The sequence below is a fragment of the Callospermophilus lateralis genome, chromosome 12, assembly GCF_048772815.1.
Source record: "Callospermophilus lateralis isolate mCalLat2 chromosome 12, mCalLat2.hap1, whole genome shotgun sequence".
Classification (NCBI taxonomy): domain Eukaryota; kingdom Metazoa; phylum Chordata; class Mammalia; order Rodentia; family Sciuridae; genus Callospermophilus; species Callospermophilus lateralis.
The window spans coordinates 99,581,278-99,605,032 of NC_135316.1; the positions used below are offsets into that span (position 1 = coordinate 99,581,278).

Consider the following 23,755-nt stretch of genomic DNA (forward strand, 5'->3'; position numbering starts at 1 on the left):
TTCGAACAAGGTCAGGAAGACTTGAGAGTTCACGGTGTGCCCGTGCGGGTGTGTGTCAGTCCTTTGCTGGGGTCAGTGGAGTTACTCCTGGGAGCACGTTAATCACATTGCAAGGGTCAGAGGGTAGCATCTGGGTGTGGTTTTCCTAAGTAAAATTGTCAAAAGAATTTCCATCTTTGTGCGGCGTGGTAATTACCCAGACAACAAATATGTGGCCCTGCCTTCTGAACAAGGACCCCTTTCTTATGGGATTAACATCCGCAGGATGTTGTGGGAGAGTCATAATTACTTTTTCATGTTCCTGATAATAAAATGACCTTTCAGCTGCTTATAATAAAATGAACGCCTTGCATTTGTGGACTTGGTAGCAGGGACGTAGAGGAAGTCAGACTCGGAGGTATTTTCACACGGGGGCAGCGGAGTTTGGGTTTGGCCCCAGCCCCATAGGACAAGTCTCATGTTTGGACCACACAGGGCAGTGTGACCCAGGGCGGGGACAGATTTGCTGCACGATTTGCAGAAACTTCAGAGCCCCCAGCCTGCTCTCAGCATGGAGTCAAGCCCCCTTAAATTTAGTGCTGTTGTCTCCGTGGCCCAGGGGACAGATGCCACCGGCACAGGGCAAGTCCAGGCGCTGAGGACCTGGAGACACAGACACAGCTGGGATAGCAGCAGATACAGGAAGGAATGTCCCCTTGAGTTAAGGGGTTTTTACATCAATAGATTTCCCTTTAATAAATAGTTGGCAAAAGAACAGAGGGAGTGAGATAAATGAAGTCTGGCTTCCACTCTCCACTCTGCACCACTCTCCCAGCGTCCTCTGCTCTCCTGGGCTCTCCTGGGCTCTCCTGGGCAGTGCAGGCTATGGAGGGGAGGCACTTGTTGCTAATGGCAACCAGGAGCCCGCCCCTCTCTCCCCGGCCAGCTCGGTCCAGGCTACTCTCCGTGAATAACCAAATCACATGCTTTGAACTACAGACCCTTCTCTGGTGATGTCACCTGGCAGGCCCATTGGGAAATTCCTGGGTCAGTTATTGAAGTTCCAGATCTTCGCTACGTGTCCACAAACCAGGTTTCAGTTGTGCCTCCTTTTCTGGCTATGTGCCATTTAGTCCTGTCATTCTGGCCCCCTCAGGTTCTTTGAAGGGAAGACCTACTGTGTTCAGGAGTGGAAGGCCATGGGGAGAGGAAAGGAGAGCATGCCAGCCCTTAGGAGAGCATGGTGTGCTGTGCGGGTGCAGCAGGCGGGTGCTTCTGCAGAGCAGAGGGTGTCCCCGGCAAGAGCTTCCCATCAACTGGTCTCCCTCTGCTCAAGGGTTGAAGCCGAAGGGCAGCCGGTCAGTTATCAGCTAAGCCCAGTCACATGCAAGGGTCAGCAAAACAGCCAGATGATGAAGGGCTCAATGGTGGCTTGGCTAAGACCCACCACTCCACAGGCGCCTCAAGCCCAAAGGGGTGGATCCGCGGGGCTCAGCAGTGGGCTGCAGATTGTCGCCAAGGGAGACCGGAGTCTATGGAAGATGCTGGAGCGGCCCTTGGCAACCTTGTCCCAGGAGAGAGTTTGATCTGCTGTCGGGGACGAGGGAGAGGGACAAGTGGGAGATAATGGAGGTTCCTAGCTTGGGGCAGAATAGTGAGACCATTAAGAAAATGTAGGAAGAGGGTTGGGCCTGGGAACCAGACCGTGGACGTGGGAACGTCTGGGTCTGTTTGTGGGGTCATTTGCGTTGAGCTCTCTGGAAGGTCTGAGAACGTTTGGGTGTAGATTGGGATCTTGAGCTGAAACTAGAGAGCACAGGAGGACGTCTTTCCTTTGCGAAGGACAAAGGAATGATGGCCACCAATGGGGTTCCAAAGGACACAGACATCTCGGAAGTAGTACAGAGAGGAGGAGGGGCCGAGGGGCTAAGAGCAGACCTGGAGGCTGCCGAGGGTTATGGCAGGGAAAGGCTGGTGGGGACGCGGCGACCCCAGTGGGGGACTTGGTGGCAGGGAGAGGGCTTGGCACAGTGGTTGAGAGGCTAATGGCAAATGTCCCGTGAACCACGTCAGGGAGTGCAGAGGATAGAATCCATGTCCATGGAGAGGAGGACGGTGATGGGCGGCCAGGGGGAAGCAAAGGCGGGGAGTTCCACGTGGGACAGAGGGTGGGCCAGGCTGGAGAAGGCGGAGTGGAGGCCCAGGGCTGGGCCTCCCTTCTGTTTCAGAGGGGCTCTAGTGGCTCCAGCGGTGTGGGTGCCCCCCGGCTCCTGTGAGGGGTGCGCATGGTGCCTGGCCTTGGTCAGCAGCAGAAAGGGTGCTGTCGATCGCGGGTGTGTGGAGCCAGGGGCGGAGTGGGGGCTGCCCCCGTCTTCACGGCACCGGCCTGTCTGCCTCCTGGCCTTGCTTGATGATGCCTGTGTGTGCCCCCTGCCTCTGCTGGTCCCCTGAAGGTCCTCAGTGAACCAGAGATGGAGGCACAGGTGGGGCCTCCAGCACCCTGCACATGTCTGTTCTCACCGCTGGGGGTTACCAGCTACTGCACGTGTCTGCACCCCCAGAGCCACCTCACCTGAGCCGCCGCCGCCTCTGTTCCCTGTGAACACCTCTGGAGTCCAGTACCCGAGTCTTGTTGGCTTTCAGTTCACTTAATTCACCCGGCTCCTACCAGTTGGCTTCTGGCGATCTGGAACCGTCCTCTGAAGATATCCACCAAGTCGATTGTTGTTTTAATCTGGGAGATTCTTTTCTCAAAGCCACTGCAAACTCAGAAGCTCCACTACCCGGGCTCAAGGACAAGTTCCCCGCCTCGAGTTAACAGGCGTTGGACGGCAGAGTTTCTCTGTGCCTCAGTGTCCCTAGCTATAACATGAAAGCCATAGTAGTCCCGCTTCATGAAGCTCTCTGAGGGTTAGAAGACTCGATGCCTCTAATGTCCTTATTGGTAGATCGTCTGGTACATGGAGGACTCAGTAAATAGTCACTAATATTGTTATTTTCCTCGTGGCTATCGAAGTCCCTGAATCATCGTCAGCTTTGGCACTGAGCTCTAGGAAACATGACTGTATGTGCACACACGCCTTCCACGGGCACACAGCTTGGCTGTGCATCTGGAGGGCTCGGTCCCTCCCCATGTCCCTCTCTACTTGGCCACCCATCCTGCCCCCTCCAGGAACTGGGCCTCCTGCATTTTCCCAATTTTGTCTTTCCCTTCCCAAGGGCTTTCCAGACAGTTCTTGGCTTCAGGCTAAGGGCCCTTGGGAACAGAAACATCAATTCAGGGGCTGTCTTGCTTCCCGCAAGTGTTAGTCCCATCTACCGGGCGCGGTCGGCTCCGGAGTCAGTTACGGTAAGTGCCCTTCAGGCTTAGATCGTGGATGGAAGACAATTAATGTGAGATGAAACTGAAAGATGGGAAATTGGTTCTGCCCTCCTCCAAAGCACAAGTGGGATTCTTGTCTGCAGAGTGAGGAGGGTAATTTCAAAGTCTCCTTCCAGCCCTGACACGTCGTGACCCCGGAGAAAGTGCAGGGGACACCCTGGGAGGGGTACAAACAGGTGGCTGCAAAGGAAACACTAAGGGAGGCTTGTGGTGATCAGGACTGGCCTTTCCGGTCATCTGTCCCTGTTAACATTTGCCTTTGGAACTTTGCTCTCAGGGAAGGCCGCTCAAACGCCCACCTCAGAGGAGATCACCAAAGAATCGGAGACGTCATGCTGAGGAACATTCAGGGCATGAAGGTGAGCCGGGCGGCCTGGGGTGGGCAGGACCCCAGAAGAGGAAGCTGGGCTGCCCGGGCCCCGGCTTTCAGCCCTTCACGGGCACATTGCCGACCCCCTGCAGACACCCGGCGCAGAGCAGCGAGGGTGACAGTCTGGGTGAATTTTCCTCCAGGCTTTCTAGGTGTTACTTGGAGGGAACATTTTTAGTAGTTTTTTTGTTGCTGTTGTTTCAAAGTCTTTGTTTTTGCACCCAGAAAAGCAGGTACTTTTTTTTTTACTGAATAGATCATTCAAAACATTTTTTTTAATGGCAGACAAAACATTGGTTGACTACATAGCTCATTTCCAGTTGGTGGTTGTGGTTTCTTCTAAGCACGACAAAATATTAGCTGTGTAGGAATTCCAGGAAATCCCATGACTTCAAATCAGCAGGGAAGGGTGTGGGTGTGTGCACATGCGTGCGTGTGGGTGCTTTGGTTTGTTGTGTTTTGTGGTGCTGGGGACTAAACCTAGGCTTTGTACATGCTAGGCAAGCATCTTCTACCTCTGAGCTACACCTCCAGCTTTTTTATTTTATTTTAAGTCAAAAGTCTCACTAAGTGGCTGAGGCTGGCCTTGAATTTGCCATCCTCCTGCCTCAGCCTCCTGGGTAGCTGAGTTTATAGTGCACCACCATGCCCAGCTAAGCCAATGTATACTTTTAATCATCCAGTAGTATTTACAATGAAAGTATACTTGAAGAAGTCAATAAATATTAAACCAGTACTCTACCTTGTATTTGAAATCTGCCCCTTCTCGTATATCTGAAATTTTTATGTTTTCATTTTCATTTTGACCCATTAATAATTCCTTTACTATAGAATGTTTTTGTTCACGTAACTTAACTATTGAACACAACTCTATCTGCATTTTAAAAGCAATCTTCCTGTATCTCAACTGCCTAGAGCCTAATAAAGTTAGTAACTAATAACTGCCCAGAGAAAGCAATGACCCCCTAAGAAGGCAGGTGGTCACTCCAGCATTTGTTTATCCGTTGGTCCAATAGCATCCATCTAGTGCTAACTGAGCACCTACTACACACAATACCCTCATAGAGAAGTTATGGTTGGGGCTTGAATTGATTTCCAAATCATTTGGCTAAGTTGTTTTGAAAGGGTCAAAAGCTCCAAGATATTTCCTGTCTGTCTGTCTGTCTGGGTCGCTGAGGGGCTGGGGTTGAACCAGGGCCAGGTACACAGAGGGCAAGCACTCCACCACCAGACTTCACCTCAGCGTTCCCCACAGTCTCCTTCTCTTAACAAAGATGGAGATGTTCTTACCAGCTCCTCCAAGGTTCGCTTTCCCAACCTGCTCAGAGAGCAACCTGCTGCAGTTGTGGGCAGCCTCGGAGAGAAGCGCGGACGTGGTCGGGACTGCAGCCTCCTGTGCAGGATAAGGAGGGCGACCCCATCTAAGCCGCCCCACAGCAGTGTCATACGCTGAGGTTTTGCACAGCCCTCAGATGTCGCGGTGGCAGGCCTCTGTGCTGCTCTCCGTGTGAGCTCTTTAAAATAGTTCAGAGCAGTTTTAGGTTTACAGAATAATTAAGCAGGAAGCACAGAGTCCCCCAGCGCCCCTCCCACGGTTTCCACTCTTATTACATCTGGGTGGTGGGTGCCTGTTGGACCGGTGAACCAGTGCTGGTGTGTCACCCTGACCAGGCCCGCGGTGGGCCTGAGCCCCCCGTGTTGTACATTCTAAGTGTGGACAAGTGTGTGGTGACGTGCACCCGCCATGACAGTGACAGGTGGCTTCACTGCCCTGACAGCCCCTGAGCTTCTCCCACTCACGCCCCCTCCCTGCCGGCCTCCTCCAGCCTCCGTGGCTCTTCCCTGAGAAGGTCCTGGAGTGGGAGCCCTGCAGAAGTGGCTCTCAGGCTGGCTGCGTCCACTTGTCCCTCATCGTGTTCCTCTTACCTGAGGTCCCGACCCTGCCAGGCGAGGCCCCCTCAGCAGGCCTAGACTCGGCCACAGGCCTCTGGGCAGCAGCAGGGCCTGCCTGGCTCTTCCCACACCCGTGGGGACAGTCCCCAGCACCTTGCTGTTCTCCAGGTGTCCTTGTGGCCTTCTCAGACTGTTTGCAGGTGCCCACCACTGCTTCCCTGCCCTCCTCTCTGCTGACCAGCACCACCTGGCCTCTGCCGGCCCCTCCTGCTGGGTCTAAGGAGCTGTGCCTTGCGCTCTGTGGGGCTCCTCAGCTGAGCTGGCATCTCAGCACTGTGCTGACACCACGTGCTTACGGCTGGAGCTCTGTGCAGTGAAATAAAAATAGATGGGGGCGGTGAAGCCACCAACAGCCTTTTTAAAGAATGGGTGGGAGGGCCAAGGGCATGGCCAGTGGTAGAGTCCTCAGCTTGCATGCATTGAGCCCTGGCTTCAATCCCAGCACCCTCCATGCCAAAAATAAAAATAATGGGTTGGCTTATTCTTTTTTTTTTCCAAATTGTGGTTGTTCTTGTTGATTTTAAAGAATTTTCATAAAGTGTAGAAGGCGCATCAGATGGTTGTAGAGAGGTAGCAGCTGGGGTTAGCACTTGTATCCAGAATGCTTAGGGTGCTGTCTGCCTTAGAGTCTGTGACTTTCTTGCTATGCACACACGTACACACACGCACACGCATGCACACACACGAAGGCATGTGTGATAGGTGCAGTCCAGATAAGCTTTGTGGACTATACCAAGCCAGTTTGCTGGTGCTGATGTGGTGCCAGTCATGTGGGACGTCACCCTTAGGGGAGGAGGGGAGAGGGGCTCATAGTGCCTCCCTGCTTCTTTGCAACCTTCTGTAGAGTTTCTACTTCAAAACAGAAAATCTGAAAATAACCCTCACAGGGGAGTCCCTGGGGAAAGGGCCAACACAGGCAGGTGCAGCATTAAGGGCAGGAGGACAAAGGAGTAGACATCAGGGAAGGTTCTAGAACAGGAGCCGGGTAGGGACTCCTGAGCAGGAGCATCAAGTGAAGTGCCTGGCACTTTCCTGTGCAGGCTGGAGGGTGGGTAACCGGGGGTGAGCAGCCAGTCGAGGCTGGACAGGTCAGAGGATCACATCCTGAGCACCGGGCATTCAGAGGCACTTCAGAAAGGGCAAGGAAGTGGGGTGGGGGGCAACACTGGTCAGGGGAGGGCTGTGTGCTCAGGGGTGGGCAGACGGCAGCTCTGACGGGTTGGGATCGACTGATAGAACTATGGGAGTGTTCAAAGAAAGAAGCCTGGACTGTTGCACAGGGTTTTCTGTCCCAAGGAGCTGCTTATTGGTAGCACAGATCCTAGAGTCAGAGGGTAAACAGGCAGCCAGGGGGAGGCAGGACGAGTCGGCTTGTGTGTGGACGCATGGTTTCCAGCTCCTTAGGAGCGTGGTGGTGGGGTATCACTGAGATAGGACTGTGCCCTGGACTAGAAATGGAGATGTGGGCGTGTCCGTCACCCTGAGGAGAGTAAGCTTGTAGCAGAGGAAGTGGCTCCCGTAGGTGCTCGGCTGTTTCATGAATGAACGGGGTGAGACAATCGGAATGTCTTTGCTAAACTGTTTGGTGCTTAGTGAATGGCCCTGGTCAGTTGTCGTCTTAAAATACTTAGAAGAAAGCCACAGCCCCACCCCTCCAGGGCCTCCCGTTTGATAGTTCCTGTGTTTTGTGCATTTTGCATGGGAGCTGTTGACTGGGGAGTGAACGGGGGGGGGGGGGGGGGGGGGGGGGGGCACTTGACCACTAAACTAGACCAGCCCTTTTTAATTTATTTTGAGACAGGGTCTAAGTTGTCCATGCCGACCTTAAACTTGGGACCCTGCTGCCTCAGCCTCCCGTGGTCGTAGCTGAGATTGCCACTAGCTGCATGTGCATTTTAAACTGCTTAATGCCTTAATGGAGCTTCTTATTTCGTGCTCACAACATCATTAAAATAATGAATTAAGTAGTGAAGTAGGAAAACTGAAATTTAAAGAGATTAAATAAACGTGATGATGTAATGGGTGCAATGCACGTCCATAAGCCCAACTGGGCTGGGCACCAGAGCGTGCTGGTCCGTGGCTCAGGACTCCCCCTCTCGCCCCACAAGCCCCTGGCAGCGCACCTCTGGAAGCATGGCGAGGCACTGGAGGCACTGGAGAACGCCATCAGGAGCTCGCGGCGCCTGGAGCTCCTCTGCAGAGACTTCGAGCTGCAGAAGGTGTGTTACCTGCCGCTCAACACCTTCCTTCTGCGCCCGCTGCACCGGCTCATGCACTACCAGCAGGTCCTGGAGCGTCTGTGCAAGCACCACGAACCCAGCCACGCAGACTTCAGGGACTGCCGAGGTGAGATCAGAACGGCCAGCGAATGCCGACAGTCCCCTGTCCCCTCTTGGTCCCTGCGGGGAAAGGTGCTACTCCTCCTCCACCTCTCGCATGCATTCCTTCCTTTGAGCCTGGGAGGCTGGGGGCGAAGAACCCTGGAGGCACCCACTTATAACGGCTTCCAGCTGTGTGGGTGAAGCTCCATAGTCCTACCTGCCACAGAAGGAGGCTGGTCCCTGATCCTCGTGCTCAGTACCACTGGGCATTTGTGATGTGCCAGTCACCTTAATAAGCCTTTCCCCTGAGTTAACTCCACCTTCCTCACTAGCCTGAGGCATGAGTGAGCTCATTTTACCTATGGAGACTCCTGACATCAGAGAGGTTAAGGAATCTGTCCAGAGCTACCCAGCTGGGAAGTAAATGGTATGGAACCTGGATCACGCTTCCCTACTGTCTCAAGATGATGTACTCCCTCAAGGTGCCCAGGCCAGGCCCAGAGCCTACTTTGTCACCTTTACTCCTTCAACAGTCCCATTTTATCCCATTTTATAGACAAGGAAGCAGAGGTGAGAGGGGGAAGGGAGCCAGGAGTGCACTCTTGTCCCACTGAGCCGCACATTGTTTTGAGCCTGGCTCCTTCTGTCCCGTGTTATATGTAGTCTGTTGGCATTTATGTTCCCTGGCCTCATCCCCAAGTCCCTTGCAGGCCAGGGCTGTTGCTGAGTCAGTCCCCTCCCCTCTCCAGCCGGGGCTGCCCCCAGAGTGGGTCCTTTGGAGGTGCCTGTTGAACACACTGCATGGAGTCTGTGTCCCTTGCATGTCAGGCCCCCTGCTCTTGTCTGAAGGCTCAGACACCCTCCTGTCTCCTGGGCTACCTGTTACTGTTCTCCAGACGCGTCTTTTCCCTCCTCCTTTGTTTGAAACCCAGGCGGCCCCTACCTGCCTCCAGCTAAAATCTAAACCCGTTCTGACCTGCACCCCGTTCCTCACGCACCGGATCCACACTGCTGTGGGTGCCTGGGAGGTGGAACGCTGGGATCCTGGCCCTGAGGGGACCTGCTGTAAACGCAGGGTGGGCAGGAGCAGGGGAAGGGATGTCCATGGTTAGGATAAAGTGTTAAGTTAAGCTTTGCAGGATGAGGGGAGGGTCCGGAGAATAGGGAACAGCACAAATACAGGTATGCACAGGTCCAAAGGGGAGAGAACTCATGGAACATTCCAGAAAGCAGAAGTGCTGGGTGCCCTCTGTGTGGAGTGCAGAGGAGCGGGCCAACCAGAAGCCTGGAACAGTGAACAGGGCCCGGAACCACAGGGTCTTGTAAATGTGAGGAGCTGACCTGGCGGCAGAGGGAAGGCAGGAAGGGCTCTGGTGGCGGGGGGTCCAGACGGTCGCTCTTGGTATCTAGAACATACGATCCTTCAGATCGTCTTTTAAAAGACAACTCAATAGAAGACTTGGCAAAGTCGATGAAGACGGTGGCGGCTCATGCCCGACGGGCCGAGCTGCCTCGGATGTCAAGGTTTCTCTAGACCATCGGCCTGTGAAACCAGCCACTGCCACGGCGTGGCGCATTGAGTCCCTGCCTTCCGCATCACTGCCAGCACCTCCTGGGCCTTCCCTGCAAACCCGTCCTCGTCCCGAAGCCTCAGCTGGCGCCTGACCTCAACGTTGGTCTGGCCTCGCCCACCTTGTCCTGGTGTCCTGACATTGCCACTTGCTGTGCCAGGACAAGATGACCAAAGGCCTCTCCCAACTCTGAGGACCCCACAGATGTGTCACTCAGGAGGGGGAGGAGACACTGGGACTTGCAGTCCCTGATGTTGGAATAGTTCAGCCCTGACAATTAAATAGAAAGATGTGCTTGTTTCCTAGCTCCAGCAGAGTGGCCTCACTAGAGAGAGGGTGCATGCAGGCAGGCCTGAGCTGGGGAGAGGCCAGGTGCCCTCCTCTCCTCTCCCAGCCTCCTCACTCCCAACCCACTGAGCACTGGTGCCCAGTCGAGGTTTATTGGACCAAGTGGGTGGTAATGTCCAAAGACAGAGGAAAACTCTAGGGTTTGTCACTGTGCTGAGGGGAAGCCGTCTGTGGTAAGCCAGGAAGTGCTGACTTTGCATCCGAGGAGAAATCAAGACAGCTAACACTTGCCTTCTGGAACCCGAGGATGGGCAAGAGGAATTTGGTGTCCTGAAGACTGAAAATCAGTGGCACATGTTTCTGGACAGAACTGTCACATGCCCAGCCACTGCAGGCTTGTGTGCCCCCCTGATGCGTGGTTGCTGGCTCTGGGCAGCTCCTTTGGCATGTCTCAGTCGCTCTTTGCACCCTCTTGGTAAGCAGGGTAATGTCCACAGGAGGAAGAGCAGGGTGCACTGATGCTAGTCCCCGAGTGTCGCAGTACAGGCCCCTCCAACACAGGCTGGCGGTCCCCACACTTCTGTGGCCTCTCTGTACTCACCGGGCCCTGCTCTCTCCAGGAGAAAGAGGCAGAATTCAGGTCGCCTTCATTCCCATGTCTTTCCCTCGATGCCCACGAGTCCTTTTACCTGAGGGGCAGCCACGCACCATGAGGCCATGCCGAGTTCCCTGCCTCCTCGAGGTGCTGCAGGGAAACCGGGTCAAATCTGTCCTTAAAGCAAATCCCCGGTTTCTCTGATTGAGCAGCAGCCGCGCGTCCCCGCAGGACAGGCCCTGAAATGCACAGCTCTGGGGAGTCTAGCCGAGAGCCCGGGGAGAGGCCCTGGCCTGCGCTAACCTCGGCGCTTGTGTCTCCTTCGCCAGCCGCGTTGGCAGAGATGACGGAAATGGTGGCGCAGCTGCATGGTACGATGATCAAGATGGAGAACTTCCAGAAGCTGCACGAACTCAAGAAAGACTTGATTGGCATTGACAATCTCGTGGTTCCCGGGAGGGTAAGCGGAGGGGGCGGGACGTAGAGTCAGAGGGAGGCTTCGGGGCTTAGAGCTTGTGGACCACGGACACTCTCAAGTTCAAGTGCCCTCCCCCTCCCTTTCCCCGGGAGGCCACTGGGAAAACACTTTGAACAGGACAGTGTCATTCAGAATCTGTGTAGGGAGGGGAGAGGGAAATCCTCTGACCTCACATTCGACTTCTTCTCTTTATTTGTTGATTATTCTCTTTTCCCGATTGCATTCCAGGGAGGATTTAAGACAGCTTGTTTTGTTTTTTAAAATTTAGGTAAATGAGGGGCTGAGGGTGCATCTTAGTGGTAGAGCAGTTACCTAACATGTCTGAGGCCCTCTATTCAATCCCAGCACAAAACAAAAAAATGAAATTTAATGAAAATGGAAGAGAAAGAGAAAGAAAACAAGTGGATAAAATGGTGATGTAAAAGCCGAGAAGTTGTTAGTGCATGAAAGTATCTATAAAATCCCATTCAAGTATGGTATCTTTTAAAGATGCAAAATTTTCATACATAAGTTTCATTCAAAATCAAAATGACATTTGAAACAATTCTGGGAGATACGAGTTCACTCATGGTGTCAACTTGTACCTACCCAGCACCCTCCATGAGAAGCAGGTCATTAGCAATGGGTGGGGCTTCCAATACACACACACACACATACACACACACACTCACACACACTCACACTCACACTCACTCCCACCGGGTAGGGGAACAGACAAGATGGGGAAAAGGGAGACTCGTCCGAGTTCTGTGGTGGGTACTGGGTGGAGATGAAGGCTGGGGTTCGCCCCAGCTCTTCTGGTGAGAGAATTCTGCCTGGTCCCAACACGTAGCAGCCTGGTCTGCCTTCCATGTGGAAAGCCCAGTGGAATCGATGTAATTTTATTTAAACAGAACTCCACAAGATATTAACGCATTAGGCCGAGGTGATCAGACCATTTGTAAGGATTTCTCATTTTGAGGGAACAGTTTCCAAGTGAGTAAAGAGAGCCCTGGATTGGAAGAGGCAGCCACAGGTCCAAATTCTGGCTCTACCAGAGCCGGGACGATGGAACTGGAAGGGGGTCTTATCCTCCCCATCGTGGGTCAGGAAGATCAGGAGGCTTATTATATGAGAAGATGCAGTACATCTTATCTTCCGTCTCCCCTCCCACTTACAAAGGGGACCGAGCATACCCTTCCTCCGTTATGGCAGTGCCACAGCACCCCAAGCATCATGAGCCTTTCGCGGGTGGTGCTCGGTCACCCCTGGCTGACCATGTTGTCTTGGGCTCATTTCTTTGTCATTTTGCTCCTCAGTTTCCTTATCTGGAAGTGGGAATAATACTGTTGAACGTCAGGCTGGTGTGGGGGGCCAGTACGCCCACCCGGGACGTGTCAGACACATACCGTGCACTCAGCAAGGGGAGGTCAAGCTGGAGTTGGGGTGCTGCTTACCGGCTTCAGCGCCACCTCACTTTCCTAGGCTCTGTCCCCCCAGCCACCTGCCGTCCTCGTTGCTTCAAGTCAATCCCAAACAAAACGGGAGCAGCGTCACGGGCTCTCAGAGGGAGCGAGTTCCAGGACAGACAGTAGTGAGGGTGGCACGGCACTGAAGGCACTACTGATGCGCACGGGACAGCCCATGTGTGCTCTATCCCAACATAAAAATGACCGTTAGCTGGATGTGGTGCAGTACAGCTGCTCAGGAGGCCAAGGTGGCAGGACGGCTTGAACCCAGGGGTTCAAGGACAGCCAGGGCAACAAGGCCCCCATCCCCAAAGAAAGAAAAGGTTGCTCTTTGGTTTTCAAAGTGCCTGCCCTCACAGCACAACCTCCGTCCTCATGGATCTGGGGGAAAATGTGACTGGGGATGCCGAGTGCCTTGGTTCCTCTGGTTTCTAAGACCCGGAGTCGAACTCGCAGACAAGATTCTCTGTCTTCTGCACTGTCTTCCCGGTCCCTGGCTGCCACTTTGTGCAGTTGGGGTCCCTGTCCTCTCCTTCATGGTGGGGAGCATGGAGCTGGGGATGGCCCTCATCCTCAGAGGGGCTGTGGCTCCCTGCAGGTGAGCACATGCTTCCTGCTAGCCTGAACCCCAGTTTCCTGTGAGGTGCCGCTGATGGGGCACCTGCCGTGAAGGCCCCTGGGAAAGACAGGGGGGCTTAGTGGCAGCCTAGCCTGGCCCCGGGATGCAGTAACTGAGGGCCTCACTCAGCCGGACAGGGCCGCGGGTGCAGGGGCCTTGCGCTCTTGGTACATCTGGCTGTGTCTGCTCCACAGGAGTTCATCCGCCTGGGCAGCCTCAGCAAGCTCTCGGGGAAGGGGCTCCAGCAGCGCATGTTTTTCCTGGTAAGTGGTGAGAGCCATGTATCCTCTCGATGGCCCCCGGACCCATGTTGTCACAGGGCTAGAGATCGTAAGGCCATGGCCACCCAAGGGACCCTGGCAGGCAGGAAGAGCAGCTCCCTGGGTTTCCCAGAGACTTGGGGAAATGCACTGACTGCCCTGATGGTATCCAGCGGAGCCCACTCACCCGCCACTCTGCTTGTTCCTCTAGTTCAACGATGTCCTGCTGTACACCAGCCGGGGACTGACCGCCTCCAACCAGTTTAAAGTCCACGGGCAGCTCCCGCTCTACGGCATGACGGTGAGTGTGCTGCGCGGGCAGCAGCAGGTGCTCTCCCTGCCAGGCGGGAGGGAGCACGCCTCTGATGGGAGGAGCCAAAGGGCGAGGCTGGACAGGAAGTGGAGGACAGGACCCTCCCAGGTGAGAAGACTGGGCCCCGAAGACCAGTGGCTCTCCAGTCCTGCCCCGTCCCCTAAAAGAACAACTTTCTAGGGCCCTCCTGGTAGGGACACTGCCCCTCCTCCTGCATGTGGGATGCCACCAGTCTTCCTTCTAGAACCAAGTAGAGGCCTGCTGCCTGCCTCTGTGTGACTCTGCCCCTCCCAGCCTGACGGGCAACCTCACCACACGCGAGGAATGGTGGAGTCGGGGCCCCCACCCCTGGTCAAGCAGGTGCACATGAGACACCTCGCTGTAGGATTGTGACCTTGGCTTATGGTGGCCTCCTTAGGAGGTGGACAGAGAGGTGCATGGGCTCTGCATCCCTCTGGGCCCTGAGCTGTTTTCGGCGTTCAGTGGCCTGGTCACCTTTAGGAAGCATCTGAAAACATGCCAGGTATCTCGCCTACTGCTGCGCGGTAACATGGTGAACTCTTGCCCCACAGATCGAGGAGAGCGAGGACGAGTGGGGGGTGCCCCACTGCCTGACCCTCCGAGGCCAGCGGCAATCCATCGTCGTGGCCGCCAGGTAACTCTGGAATCTGACTGCTTACCGTCGACCTTTGACCTGCTGTGTCGGAGAAGCTAACACCCATCTCTGTCCTCAGTTCTCGGTCCGAGATGGAAAAGTGGATTGAGGACATCCAGATGGCCATTGACCTGGCTGAGAAGAGCAGTGGCCCCACACCTGAGTTCCTGGCCAGCAGCCCCCCGGACAACAGTGAGTGGTGGGGAAGCTTCCTGGGGCAGCGCCCAAGCCCATGGCCATAGGGCTCACCAAGGAGGGGTGGCCTGGCTCTGCACCCCTGGCGGGTGGTCCCTCAGCCACAGTCTGTGTTTGAGTTTAAGGCTAGAAATCAAACAAAAGCTCTTTTTCTGAAAATTAAACTGTGGAAACATGCAAAGTGGCAGGGAAGTCACCCGCTCTGGGCCGGCACTGCCGCTCGGCAGTTGGTGTCCAAGGAGAAGGGCAGGCTGCTGTGTAGGGCCGCAGGCCAGGCACCCAGATGTGCAGGGCTCCCTGGCAGAGGCAGGTGGGCCAGGGCATGCTCCCCTCCTGGAGGCCTCGCTAGACCCCTGCTGAGTGGGTGCCCTGGGGACCACGCTGAGTCCCCCAGCCTTCCGAGCCTCCCCCAGTGCTTTGGAGGGTATCAGGAAAAGGCTTCACATGAGGAGACACCAGTGTGGCTTCCTGTCATCCTGCAGAGTCCCCCGACGAAGCCACCACGGCCGACCAGGAGTCGGAGGACGACCTGAGTGCCTCACGCACCTCGCTGGAGCGCCAGGCCCCTCACCGCGGCAACACGATGGTGCACGTGTGCTGGCACCGCAACACCAGCGTCTCCATGGTGGACTTCAGTGTCGCCGTGGAGGTACCTGTGGAGTGTGGAGTGGCGGCTGGGTGGCTCTCATCCCTACCTTGCACCTGCCCAGGCAGAGCACGTGCAGCCTCCGGCCCGGGGGTCTGCAGTGAGCCTGGCCCTGTGTCTGGCCATGCAGCTGAGCAGGGAAGGATGGAGCCCGGGGCTCGAGCCTGCTGTGGTCATCCCCCCGGGGGCAGAGGAGTGGGCGTTGTCCTCTGCCACTGCAGCTGCGGCTCCTGCTGTCCATCAGTCTTCACTGCCACCTACAGGAGTCTTGGCTTTCTCTTGTTCTCCAGTTTCTCTCCTGTAGGGGCCTGGGTCACAGGGCAGCGTCTGTTCACAGGTGCAGCCGTGAGTCCAGGGCCATGTCCTGGAGCTGCCACCTGGAAATCGGGTGTATGAGGAGGTTGTAGGGTCTGACAATGGGCAAGCTGGTGCCAGCAGGGCCACCCCGAGAAGGGGACGCAGGGTGGGGCCCTCCAGGGGTGCTCTGGGACTCACCCTGAACGCAGGCCTCCTTGATCACAACTGTGAAGGCTTCCAGATCTTTCCAAACCCCCTTTTCCAGCTCAGGTCTGAGTCCGGAAAACTGAAAACAAGGGCTTTCTCATCTCCCCTTGTCAGCAGCACCCACCTGGCTGTACACAGCCATCGGTGTCTCTCAAGTCGTGTGCAGGCTCGGTCTCGTATGAAATCGTCACCGTGTCTGACCGTGGCTGGTCCCCTGGCCCCCACTGAGATAGAGGCTAGACTCAGCTTCTAGAACACAGGAAGTTCTCGTTCCCAAGCGTGCCTGGGCCACAGCGTCACGTGAGGGTTTGCCGGCTCCGATCAGGCAGGCTGGGAGAGGTGCCGACCTCTGAGGCATCTCGGTGTTCTCTGGAAGTGACCTTCATGGTCCTACCCACCTTTCTGAGCTTCCTGCTGTGCCCTGTGTTGGGAAGACACTCTCTGTGGACATGGCGAGGCCAGGCACTCACTGTCCCTGCCCCAGGCAGTTTCTTCCCGTCCACTCCCTCTGGGCTCTGCCCATGGAGGCCGCTGTGCCTGGTCAGTGGGCACTGACTGCCCGTTCCCTCTCCCTCCCGCTCACAGGCCACGTGTTCTGCACTCCGCCTCCACCGCACCCTCCCTCTGGGTGTGCGTGTGGAGCAGGAAGCCACTCAAGCATGCAGTGAGGGGCAGGCGGCCTGGGGGCACTTCTACAAGCCCCGTACTCCTTCACGCACCGCACGGTCTACAGAGTCGTGGGTGTCTTCAGGGTCGGGAGAGCCAGACAAGCAACCTGGCCCACAGGCCAGATCCAGCGACACCTGGCCGCTTCCCGCCCTGAACTAGGAGTGGGCCCATGTTTCCTAGTGGTTTCTGGGTACTGGCTCCGATTCTGCCTGCACAGCCTGTGACACTGCCGGCTCCACGGAGAAGCTTGCCAGCCCTCAGGAGCCAGCATGAATGCTCGTGGGTGGCTTTGGGGGGCAATAATGCAGGTTACAATTTTGTGGGACTGGCCAGGGTGTCTCCCACACGTCCCCTCCATATGAAAGTCCCTCCCCAGGCACAGCACTTCAATCTGGCCTCTGAGGTGGGTGGCCTCATGTGCCAGGTGCCAAAAGGCTCCCGGACCAGCTGGTGGGCCTCGGGCCTCCCCTGAGAGGAAGGGGCGGCTCCTGTCTTCCCGGCCGTGGCCCTTCCTCAGCCTGTGCCCGGCTTCTGTCTGCTGTGATTCATGCAGGTAGAAGTGAGCACGGGAGGCTTGGGGACGGCATAAAGATGAGCTGGCTGTGGCACGGGGGTCCCCTAGGCCAGTCGTAGGGGTCCAGACAACAGGTCGTAGGGTAGGACTGACAACTGAGGGAAGCCGTGCAGCTGGCGGAGCCAGCAAGGGCTTTGAAAGATCGTAGTTGTCTTTTAAGATTGTACTGGGGACAGTGTCCCTCTGGGAAGTTCTTTGGCAGATAGACACTGACTCGGAGGACAATGAGAGAGCGCAGTGGAGAGAGGGGGACAGGACGGTTCACTTCCTGTGGCTGCTGCGACAGGACCGCACACCCATCAAAACACCAGCTCACTCTCCCACAGCACAGGAAGCCCCAGCATCAGGGTGGTGGTGGGCCTGGTTCCTGCTGGGCGCTTGGGGGAAATCTATTCCCTGCCTCTCTGCTGGCTTCTTGCCGGCGTGATACTGCTAGGGCACCGACAGTCCTTGGCTCAGTCATGTCACATCACTAGTCACCTCTGGAGCCACATGGTCTGCGCCCTGCGTCTGGGTGCAAATCTCTTTATAGGAGCACCATCCGCATCGATCCTACTTGTAAGAGGTCACGTTCACAAATAATAGGGGTTTGGACTTGGACATGTCTTTGGGGACATATAGTTCAGCCCACCCACAAAGGGCTGAGATGGATGGCAAGAGGGGCAGGGCAAGGAGGCCTCTGTCAGGAAGATGAGAGGGGTCTCTGGGGACAGCATCAAGGAAACGGGGCACTGGCTGGTTCTGGGAGAAGGAAGTGCAGACCCAGACACGGAGACGCCCAAGACATGCACTCACAGGGCTCAGCCCACAAGAGGGACAGGGAACTTCACCGAGTCCACTGGGGCAGCAGCTGCAGAGTCTGCGAGGACAGAGTAAGGGCTTCAGGTGGCTGGTAGAAGCCAGGGCATCCCGAGGAGCCTGCCTCAGAATATGGGCCTGGAATGGGGCAGATGGACGCAGTGTCTGACCCCTGGGTGGGCATGGGAAAAGTCCTCCTGTCTAACGTGGGGTCCTGACCTCCGGTGTGCCATGGTGTGATACTGCTAGGTCACCAAATCCCCAGCTCAGCCCTGGGTGTCACCATCTGATGGGAGCCCTGCGCTCCCTTGTCCCTGGGAGGGGATGGCAGTCAGACAAGGGGACAGAAGGTTGGAGCTGCCCGCTGGCCTGGGACACCCTCTCCACTGTAGCTGTGGTCCCCGGGCAGGGGCCCCGTCTTTCCTGCACCCTCTCAGCTCACTGTTCGTCCCCCCCCCACATCAGACTGTGAGCAGCTGGAGAGAGACGTCAAACATCTTCCATCTCAGCTCCTGGCCCAGGTCTTTACTTGCTTGTGTGGGTACTTAGAAAATGGAGTAAATAGCTTTTGCTTTTTAAAACTGGTAAAATTTAAAATTTGGCAAATTAGCCATTTTTTAAGTGGACAGGTGAGTGGCACTCATCTTCTTTAAAGGTTGTGCCCCCATGACCACCTTCCCCACCTGAGTCTCCCCTGGTGGTGCCACCTTGACAAAGGAAACCAAGGAGGCCTGGCTTGTCAAAGTCCCCTGGTCGCCTCAGCATTCTCTGGCCCAGAGAGGTGTCCGTCCTTTGTTCCCATCGGGGCTGCCTGTGCGTCTTTAGCAGCAGCTGACCCAGGTCTCAAGGTGACCACCGGACCTGTGGGATTAGCCCAGGACACTGGAGACGGGGCCTGGACCCACCCTGCCTGGCTGAGTGCAGCTTCTGGCCCTGGCCCACTAGGTGGCGGTCAGGAGCTGCAGGTGAGGGTGTCCTTCAAGCCTCGGTGGCCGGATGGATCTGTTTCCTAGGAAAGGACCACAAAGACAGTGGCTTAGAGCAGAAATTTGTTCTCCCATGGTTTCTGGGGGCCCCACAGTGAAAATCAAGCTGTCAGTGGGGCCAAGACCCTGGAAGCCCAGGGACCCTTCCTCACCTCTTCCATATTGTTTGTTGGCAGAATGTGATGTTGCTGTGGGCCCCTGCCCCAGGGCACAAGGCGTCCTTCCTGTGTGTCCCTCCCCCTAGGGACAGCACTCACATTTCAAGTCCCTCTTCCCCACTGGGACCTCATTTTAACTTATACCTGAGCCCACCTACTTTACTAAGGCCACATTCTGAGACACTGCAGGTGAAGCCCCGGCATTTCTCTTGGGAGGATGCGACTTAACCTGTAACAGGTGACAAGGAGAATTACTCAGGCCCAGCCCACTCGACCCAAGGGCTTCTCCACCTGCCAGGGAGTGGTGGGCCTTCTCCTAGTCAGGGCACGCCTAGGTCACGGGAAGCCTGTTCTTAGAACCTGGGCACCTCCCATGACCACCACACAGCACGATAGGCGTCGAGGCCGCGCTGTCTTGCCGGGCCCATTCCCTGTGCCCCTGACTGGCCGCTTGTCTTTCAGAACCAGCTGTCTGGGAACCTGCTGAGGAAATTCAAAAACAGCAATGGATGGCAGAAGCTGTGGGTGGTGTTCACGAACTTCTGCCTGTTCTTCTACAAGTCACACCAGGTAGGTACCTTGCCCAGGTCAGGTGGCCCTGGGACCTTAGGGATGGGGACGGAGTGAAGTGTGCCTGGCCTGGGAAGAGTGGCGGCAACTCGGGGCTTCCTGCAGCACCCTCCCTGCAGGCAGGCGGCCTCCCCTGGGGAGACAGATGGGGCTCCCCTGCTCGGCCCCTGCTGGGCGTGGAGAAGCAGGTGCTGGGGGTCCTGCACTGGGCCTGTAGGGGGGCCGCGGCTCAGCGAAGGCTGATGTTAACTGTTGGCTAAAGGACAGTCTGGCTGCTGCTTGGACAAGGAAAGGGGATCGTGTGGGGCTCGTGTCCTCCTGGAGTCATGAGCTGGACCTCACTGCACTGGCCAAGACCGTGGCCTCTAGTCCCGTCCCTGCAGACCCACGTCCCTGGGTGGAACTGCCTGGGCTCCAGAGCTGCTCCAGGTGGGGGGCAGTAGCCAGGCGCGGCCTCCTCCCCAAGCCACCTTTGTACTCTTCCCAGGACAATCATCCCCTCGCCAGCCTGCCTCTGCTCGGGTACTCGCTCACTGTCCCCTCCGAGGCCGAGAACATCCACAAGGACTATGTGTTCAAGCTGCACTTCAAGTCCCACGTGTACTACTTCAGGGCTGAAAGCGAATACACGTTCGAAAGGTAAACGTCCGACACTGGGTCCTGGGCAGGCAGGGAACACCCCCGGGTGGGCCTGCATTTACTCCCTAGAGCTGACTCCCCTCCCTGCCTGGTGCCCACGCGCCCTTGCTCCTGGGAGGTGAGTGCAGTCTTGGCTTCCTGGGTGCTACCCTGCTCACGCCACCAACCCTGCGCCTTTAGGTCTCTTAACATGTTCGCGTTGTCAGGAAGCGAAGCTGAGGCCCGTGGCGGGGAGCGGGCTCGGGGACTGCCGCTCCTCCCTTGCTAGGCTCAGCTGTCACAGTACGCCTGACTGGGCGATGGCCAAGAATGTCCCCGTCAAAGGGCCACAGGAAGCAGGAAGAGCTTACGTGTCTCAGGGCTCTCCTCTCTGCCGCTGTCTGCGTGATGCAGTGAGCTATTTAGCCATGAGTGGATAAAGGGAGCCAGGCCACTGGGCATGAGCTATACCTTGAGGCTACTCCTGAAATTCACATTTTTAGATAGAAATTCTGAGCCTCTGGGAAATGCACTCCATAGCCCACCTCTGATGTAGCTGTCATTGCTGTCCTTGGTGACAGAGCCCTAGGCTAGACAGGGCAGTGGTTACCACTCAGGGGCCAGGTCAGTGCCCCTCCTAGGGAGCAGCTCGTCTCCCGGCCACGGTGTTAAGACAGCGAGTTCTAGGGGTGCTCAGGTCCACAAGGACTGCCAAATGGGCCGATCGTGAACTGTACGCAATGCCGTAATGTCCGCAGACAAGGATGTAAGATTTCCAGGAGATCTAACAGTTCTTGAGCAACAGTTTGCCACCGAGCCCACAGGATAGTGATTCTCACACTTGATCCTGGACTTGGATCAAGGAGCTGAGCTGGACCTGTCTAACTTGGGAGCTGCATGAAGGTCCTCCGTCAAGGAGGAAGCTTGGTTCAGCCCAGCTCCCCGACCTTGGTCCTACGGACACTTTGAACCAGATGGACTGGGGAGGGGGAGGCTGCCCTGGCTGCTAATCCTCCAGACTTTGCCAAATGACCCCTGGGGACATGTTACTACAGCATAAAATGAATTCCCCACCAAGCAGGTTGGGAGACATTCAGCATCCTCAGAAAAGATCAGGGGGTAGAGCTCTCCCACACAGCCAAAGCCACCTCATCCTAAATTGGTCAAAGTGAGCCTGTGGCCTCCCGTGCCTCTGGCTCCTATGGTTCTCAAACTGCACTCCTTGGGGACCCCTAGAGGAACCTTCTGCTTAAACTCTAACTTAGAAACTCTTCTGCCAAAATGACCAATCACAAACCAGTTGGGCTTCCATGACATCGTGTTTTTGCCAATAGCAGCACAGAACCATGAAACTGAATAAAGTGGCCCAAAAGAGTCCTGTCACCTTCTTCTGTTTCAGGTGGATGGAAGTGATCCGAAGTGCCACCAGCTCTGCCTCTCGGGCCCATGTTTCAAGTCACAAAGAATCTCACATGTATTGATGGCTGGACGCACTCCATGGCTGGCTCACCGTCTGTGACGAAGCCAGCCACGCTGTCACCTGTCTGAACATGGTTTCACAGTGACTCTCGCCCGTCTCCCTCCGCGGCCATCGCCTCACCTTGTCTTCTCCACTGCTGATTTCTCCTTGGAACGGGGGCCTCCCACCTCCAGGCCTGGGGGCCTTCCGCCGTCATTCTCATGGGGACTGTTCTTGGGCTTGTGCCAGTATTGCAGCATTGTCATTAAAGAGTGCCAAACGACATTCCTTCCCCCCGACTGCACCTCTAACACGGTGCACGCGCATCCGTTCGACCGAGGACAGGGCAAGTGCTCTTCTTTTTCTTAGAAAGGACTTTTAGTATTCCACCTGCGGGCTGCTGTTTTAAAAATGGACTTTTCCAGTGTTCGCAACGCGTGGCGGTCTTAAGCAAATGAGATCGTTTTCAGGTTTCGTTTCCCCCCCCAATCTTTCTACTTTTATAACAGGAGGTCCACAGGACTCACTTTCCTTGACTAATAAGCAGTTCCCAGCGCACTCCGCTCCGCTGAGGGGTCCACGCTCCAGTGACACACTTGTTACCTGGCCTACTTCTTGGCGAAGTTGACCAAACCGATTCCTCTTTACAAACCATAGCGGGTTGTGTTCTGACTGCTGCTGTACTGTGAGTGGTGTGTACGATGGTGTTTGCTGTGTTTCACGAGCATGAGAACCTGTGTGTCACTGACCAGGGCCATTTGTGCTGTTCCGTTCTGGGGTGTCATGTGAGCTTCATGGAGGCAGGAGCCTGTACAGTAATGGTACGTAGTCCCAGCCCCCGCGACCAGACCCATCCCCTCCCGCCTCCGTGGTTGGAAACCACGCGTTCTCTAGTAGTTATCTACCGTGCCTGTCTTCACTCTTTAGACTCATTCCCCCGGGCATGGGGTACCGGCAGAGTGACACTGCGCCCCCTGGACAGTCACGCTTCGCTGGGAACCTGGTGTCCCAGTGCCCACAGGTGGGCAGTGTCGACCCGTTGGCTGCCATTCCCTTAGCACTCTTGAGCCCTGCCTGACGTTGGTCGGCCAATTCAACACAGTTCTGTCCCATGTCCTCACAGGGAGGCCACTTCCCTGAACAGTGGGCACACCGTCATGGAGCTGTGGCTGGTGTCCACGAGTGACAGGCGGACAAGAGCTCAAGACGTGTCATCCTTTGCCTTACAATATGTACCAGATGGTTTCAAGCACTAACAAAGGGAATAAAAATACCTCACGCCAAAATCCAGCATATTGAAGTTTCAAGGCAAAACAGACCAGCACTGTCTCTTGTCTTTATTGTGCACACGTGGCGGGAACAGGGACCGTGGGCCTACAGCGCCACCTCTGCAGGGGCAGAGTGGGTGGAGGTGAGAGGGAGGAGGACAGGTATGGACAGACTGGGAGGACCTTCCACTTTCCCTTGGAAGAAGCCCCTGATGAACCGCTTGGAGAACCAAACTGGGGGAGGGGCGGGGGTCAGGGAGGGGCTAAGGGGCAGAGCAGTATCAGGAACCTACTTCCTCTAGAACTTACCTGAACCCAGTGACATCCCCAACTCATTCAGGGACACCTGGGGACCAGGTGGTTCCCTACCTCAGCATTTCTGAATGGTTCCAAACCACCTGCTGGACACCTGTGGTTCCCATCTGTGAGCTCCTCTGTTCCCCGCGTGACTTCAGAGAAAAACAGAGAATAACACAGGCACCAAGTCCACTCCCGATGGGCTGCCAGGGGAGGTGGTGTTCCAGAGACCCCTCTCACGCAAGACAAAGACCACCGTTTTGCTGAGCCCTTTGCTAACCCTTGCATGACACAGTGGGTCTCTGCCTCCACTGCCGTATTTTGTGGTAGAAATGCAGCCCTGCTCCTGAAGGAAGGAAGTATCAAATGCTTATCAACTGGCAACTCATGACTAAAGGACCAAGCCAGACACTTCACAAGAGCAACTCAAGAACAGAACTGTCCACCTGGAAGACAGGTGGCACTCAGTTCGTCAAGAAAGCGAGGGCCCAGCTGTTAGGTGGTCGAGACATCTGGAACCAGCCTGGGGCTCCACCTCCCGGGTGCAGTCAGCAGGACGCAGAGAAACAACTTCTAAAAGGCAAAAGCCATGGCTGAGCAGTCAGCTCACAGCCACCACTTCATGGTGGCCACAGTTGCATGACCCACAGGCCCTGGGCTGAGGAGCCAGGAACAGCTCGGGTTTGGCATCAGGAGACTTCAAGTGACAGCAAACCCCCAAACGCTGAGCTCACAGACTCGGCTGAAGACCAGCAGCCGTCGGCACTACTGAGGCAGGTTC

General features: G+C 56.0%; 1 protein-coding gene across 5 annotated transcripts in view; it reads left to right on the forward strand.

The window, feature by feature from the left end:
* The window catches only part of Farp1 (FERM, ARH/RhoGEF and pleckstrin domain protein 1), a 265,061-nt gene extending 242,334 nt beyond the window's left edge, over positions 1-22,727 (forward strand). For all 5 annotated transcript variants that reach the window (XM_076872685.1, XM_076872687.1, XM_076872688.1 and 2 more), the window contains exons 17-27: positions 3,639-3,720; positions 7,793-8,030; positions 10,789-10,919; positions 13,199-13,267; positions 13,476-13,565; positions 14,150-14,232; positions 14,312-14,424; positions 14,910-15,076; positions 19,225-19,332; positions 19,820-19,971; positions 21,350-22,727. In XM_076872685.1, coding sequence (XP_076728800.1) covers positions 3,639-3,720; positions 7,793-8,030; positions 10,789-10,919; positions 13,199-13,267; positions 13,476-13,565; positions 14,150-14,232; positions 14,312-14,424; positions 14,910-15,076; positions 19,225-19,332; positions 19,820-19,971; positions 21,350-21,431 — 1,315 coding nt within the window. In that variant the 3' untranslated portion in view covers positions 21,432-22,727. The remainder of the gene's footprint in view (positions 1-3,638; positions 3,721-7,792; positions 8,031-10,788; positions 10,920-13,198; positions 13,268-13,475; positions 13,566-14,149; positions 14,233-14,311; positions 14,425-14,909; positions 15,077-19,224; positions 19,333-19,819; positions 19,972-21,349) is intronic.
* The last annotated feature ends 1,028 nt before the right edge of the window (positions 22,728-23,755 follow it).